This window comes from Plasmodium reichenowi, chromosome 12 (genome assembly GCF_001601855.1).
Source record: "Plasmodium reichenowi strain SY57 chromosome 12, whole genome shotgun sequence".
In the NCBI taxonomy this organism is placed as follows: Eukaryota; Apicomplexa; class Aconoidasida; order Haemosporida; family Plasmodiidae; genus Plasmodium; species Plasmodium reichenowi.
In genome coordinates, this window is record NC_033657.1 from 1,813,177 (window position 1) to 1,818,064 (window position 4,888).

The 4,888-nt window shown below is 20.6% G+C and overlaps 1 protein-coding gene across 1 annotated transcript; it reads left to right on the forward strand.

Annotated features, from left to right (window-relative positions):
* Positions 1–1,224: 1,224 nt before the first annotated feature.
* On the forward strand, positions 1,225–4,470 carry PRSY57_1248700 (protein phosphatase, putative; the record flags this gene model as incomplete). Its single annotated transcript, XM_012908898.2, has 1 exon — positions 1,225–4,470. One exon carries the CDS (start codon positions 1,225–1,227, stop codon positions 4,468–4,470), a length of 3,246 nt encoding a protein of 1,081 aa, XP_012764352.2.
* Positions 4,471–4,888: the final 418 nt, after the last annotated feature.

Here is a 4,888-nt window from a genome sequence, read left to right on the forward strand (position 1 = left end):
TTAATAAATTAATAAATATATATATATTATTTAATATTTAAAATTTTTTTTTTTTATATAATAAAAATAAATATTTTTTTTTTTTTTTTTTTTTTTTTTTTTTTTTTGTTTATACAAATATAAGTTATTCACAAGAAATATATAATTAGTTTTTAATATATATATATATGAGGAAAAAATAAGTATAATACTTTATATGTGATGAATGTCTCAATATATGAGTTAATAGGTTTGATAAATATACAATATTTATAATGATATATTTTTTTAATCGAAGATTTATTTTTTTTTTTTTGTAACTTAAACCATTATGCCTTAACAAAAAAAGGGGCAATATAAAATAAAAAAAAAAAAATAATAAAATAATAAATGACGATACATTTTAATAGTAAGGTTAGGGCTGGGATATATGTATCATTTATATTACATTTATGAAAAAATGTTATTATATAATATTTGATTATATTTTATTTTATTTTTATTTTTTTCACATTCCGAGTCTTATATATAAAAAATAATCCTCTAGAAATGTTTGTTATTATTTGACCTTTATAAGATTTTTAAAAGAATAGATCACTTAAAAATATATACATATAATATTATATATATATATAATAATGTATTACACATGAATTTATAATTTTTTATATATTTTTAAAATATATATGTATATGTTGAATTATTTGATTTTTTTTTGAACTGCTTGTGCTGAAGAATAAAAATTATATTTTTATAAAAAATAATAAATATATTATTATATATATATATAAATAATATGTTATATATAATATTTCTCCCTAATCTGTTGATATATAATATTGTAACAAAAATATTTTTCATAATATATTTCTTATGATCAATACGTTATTAATATATTTTATTTATTTTTATTTTATAATTGTAAAACTACAGAAATAAATTTTGAGCATATAAAAAGGTTTATAATAGTTATATGAATGATTGACAGATAACTTTTTTTTCTTTTTTTTTTTATAAATATAAATATATAGGTGAATATTTAATTTTCATCATTTGTTTATTTTGCTTTAGGTTAATATTTTTTTTTATGTTAACAAAATTTATTTACCATATATATATATATATATATATATATATATATATATGTATATATTTATTTATTTATTTATTTAATTTTTTTTTTTTTTTTTTTTTTTGTTAATACAATATAATATATTTATATATTATTATTTATTATATATATATATGTACTATGACCGTAGTCCTTTTAAAATAACTATGTCAAGTGATAAAGTTGAACACGATATTGTAAATAATAAAAGTAATAAAGAAAATATAAATATTCCATACGAAATAAGTAATAGTAATTCTTCACCATATAATAATGAAAAGAAGAATTTATGTGATAAAGATATAGATGATAAAATATCTTCTGGTGACACAGACAAATATTCCAAAATGGATGATAATAAGGATGTGAATGATTCAATAAATGAAGGAAATGATGATAATAATAATAAAATGAATAGTTATATTAACGAACATAATAATAATAACAACAATAATAATAATAATAATAATATGGATGTATCTATAAATGAGGACATACAAAATATACCAAGTAATATTTTAGAGAATGATACCAAAAGAGAAAAAGATGAAAATGTACTGAATAATAATACAATAGAATTTAACGAAGAAAAAGATAGTGATTATAATGATAAACTTTTTATAAATAATAAAAGAGCTTTAATTTGCTCACATGATGATAGAATCATTAAAAATGAAAATACCAAAAAATATAAAGTAGAAGAAAGTCAAGAATGTGATAGAAATGGTTTTATAATAAGTAAAGTAGAACAAGATATAAAAACCGAAAAAAAAATAAAACAAGAATTTAATAATAATGTTAAATATGATAACTTTGAATTGTACTGTAAGAATTATGATAATATATTTGAAGATATTAATAATGGTACTAATTTAAATACAACAAATAATAACACACATACATTATATAATAATTATTGTTATGTAAAAAACGAACAATCCCTAGATAATTCTAATATAACAAATGATAAAGATATATTAAACGATTCACAATGTAATAATAAAAATGAATATAATAATAATGATGGTGATGATAATAATAATAATGATAATAATGATAATAATAATAATAATAATAATAATGATAATAATAATAATGATAATAATAATGTTAATAATAATAACTCTTTTTATAATAATAATAACAACCCCTTTTATAATAATAATAATAACCCCTTTTATAATAATAATAATAACCCCTTTTATAATAATAATAATAACCCCTTTTATAATAATGATGATCAATGTGAAAATGAAACCAAAGGTAAGTCATATACCCACTCACCCAATTTAAATATAAGCAATACGTCAAATGTATCCAAAGTTGTAAAAGAAAGTGAAGAAAAGAATGAGCTACAAGATGATTACAATAATGAAAAAAAGAATGAATTATTTGAAGAACATACTTTTGTATATCCATCTATTTATGATATATATCCTGATGAATGGTTTAGAGCAAATAAATATGATGATTGGCTAGTACATAAATTATGTAAATGGTTATATAATATTAACGATAAACTTTATTTTAATATTGATAAGCAAGAAATATATCATGTAGTACAAAACGAATTTGTAAGAATAGAAGATTCAAAACAATTATCTGTAAATGACAATTCCCATACGGAAGGATATAATTCAAGAAGGAATATACAAAATAAGAATACAAGAATGATAGGAGAGAATCACCATAATTTTCTTAATAATGATAATGATGATACGGATTGTGATATGAATTATGAAATGAATGAGGATACATTATATTGCAGTACAAATAATAATAACAATAATAATAAAAATGATGATAATAATAATAATAATGATAATAATGATAATAATAATTATGATTGTCTTGATAATGAGAAATATAATAATACTCATGTATATAATAGACGTGATAAGTTTGGTAGTCATGATAATATGATCAAAAGGAAAATTTCACAAGGAGATCATCGGAATCGTAAAAGTAATATTAGAATGGATTGTAAAAACAACGATGATGTTGATGATGATGATGATAATGATGTTGATGATGTTGATAATGATGATGTTGATGATGATGTTAACGATGATGATAATGATGACGATGATGATGTTGACGATGTTGACGATGATGATAATGATGACGATGATAATGATGACGATGATAATGATGACGATGATAATGATGACGATGATAATGATGACGATGATGATAATAATAAGGATAATAGTAATAATGTGATACATACGATAGATAGAGCTAGAAAGGCACCTAGTTCAAAAACGTTAAATAAAAAGCAGTCGAACGAAGAATCCTTTGAAGAATTTAGCATGGTATTAGAAGATGACTTAGTAGGAGGTACATTCAGCAAGGTTGGTGAACATAATAAAAGAGAGAATGAAGATTTTTATATAACTAAAGATATATTAGATTTAAATAATGTTTCTGAAAGTCAAGGTTTATGTTTTTATAGTGGTATTTTTGATGGACATGGAGGTTCAAATTGTGCTCGTTATGTGATGAATCATTTAAAAACAAATGTGATAGCAAAATTTAGACAGTCCTTTTTAATAACATGTAAAAAGAAATTTAAGGAGAAAGGATCTAAATTAAATGAACTAAGTGTTGAATTAAGAGCATTATATGATAGTTGTATAAAAGGTTTTGATATGACTGATAAAAATTATATTGAATTATCCAAAAAATATAATTATAAAGATGGTTCTACAGCATGTATTGTATTAATATATGGTCCAGATGATGATGGATCCTTAAAGGTTTTATGTGCAAACTGTGGAGATTCAGGTGCATTTATATGTCATAATAAGAAGCCAATCAAATTATCTTTAAGACATAAACCTGATTTACAGGAGGAGAGAATAAGGATATTAAAATGTGGTGGTATTATAGCAAACATTAATGGTATTAATAGAATAATAACAAAACATAAAGATAGAAATAATTTAAATGAAAATAATAATAAAAATAAAGAAAAGACTTTTCTTGCTTTATCTACATCACGATCCTTTGGAGATATATCATATAAAATACCTAGGAAAATCGTACAGTGTAAACCTTTTATAAGTGTATATACTATAGATTTTGATTTAGATTCTTTTCTTGTCCTAGCAACAGATGGAATATTAAATGTCTTAAGCGATGAAGAAATTATAGATATCATATGGAAAAATATACATAAGAAACCTGAACAAGCAGCTGAAGAGGTAGTCAAGGAAGCAACACGAAGAGGTTCAACAGATGATAAAACGTGTACTGTTATTTTCTTTTATTGGAGAAAAGACATTTTTAACATACAACCTCAAGATGTCAATGTTACTGAAATCAATAATGAGGAAGACAAAGCAGAGGATATTAATATGTTTTCATCAGTTTTTTGAGGATACCAAAAATTTATAAACCATGTAATATATATATATATATATATATATATATGTGGAGAATAATAAAGAATTACATATGATGATAGCTATACAACATATTTTGGTATATAATATACATTTTAAGATATTATATGTATGTTATATTTAAAGCGGAAAATATTTTTTTTTTTTTTTTTTTTTTTTTTTTTTTTTTTAGAAACCACATATAACCCTTCCGTTTATAACATAAAGTTTATTAAAAAAAAAATAAAAATAATTTTTTAAGCAATTCAAATTGGAAGGTAAAAAATGGAATATATTTGTGCATATCAATAAAAATGACCATATTATATATATATATATATATATATAAATATATTATTTATCGAATTGGTTGATTTGTTCTTAATTATATATATATATATGTTTATATGTG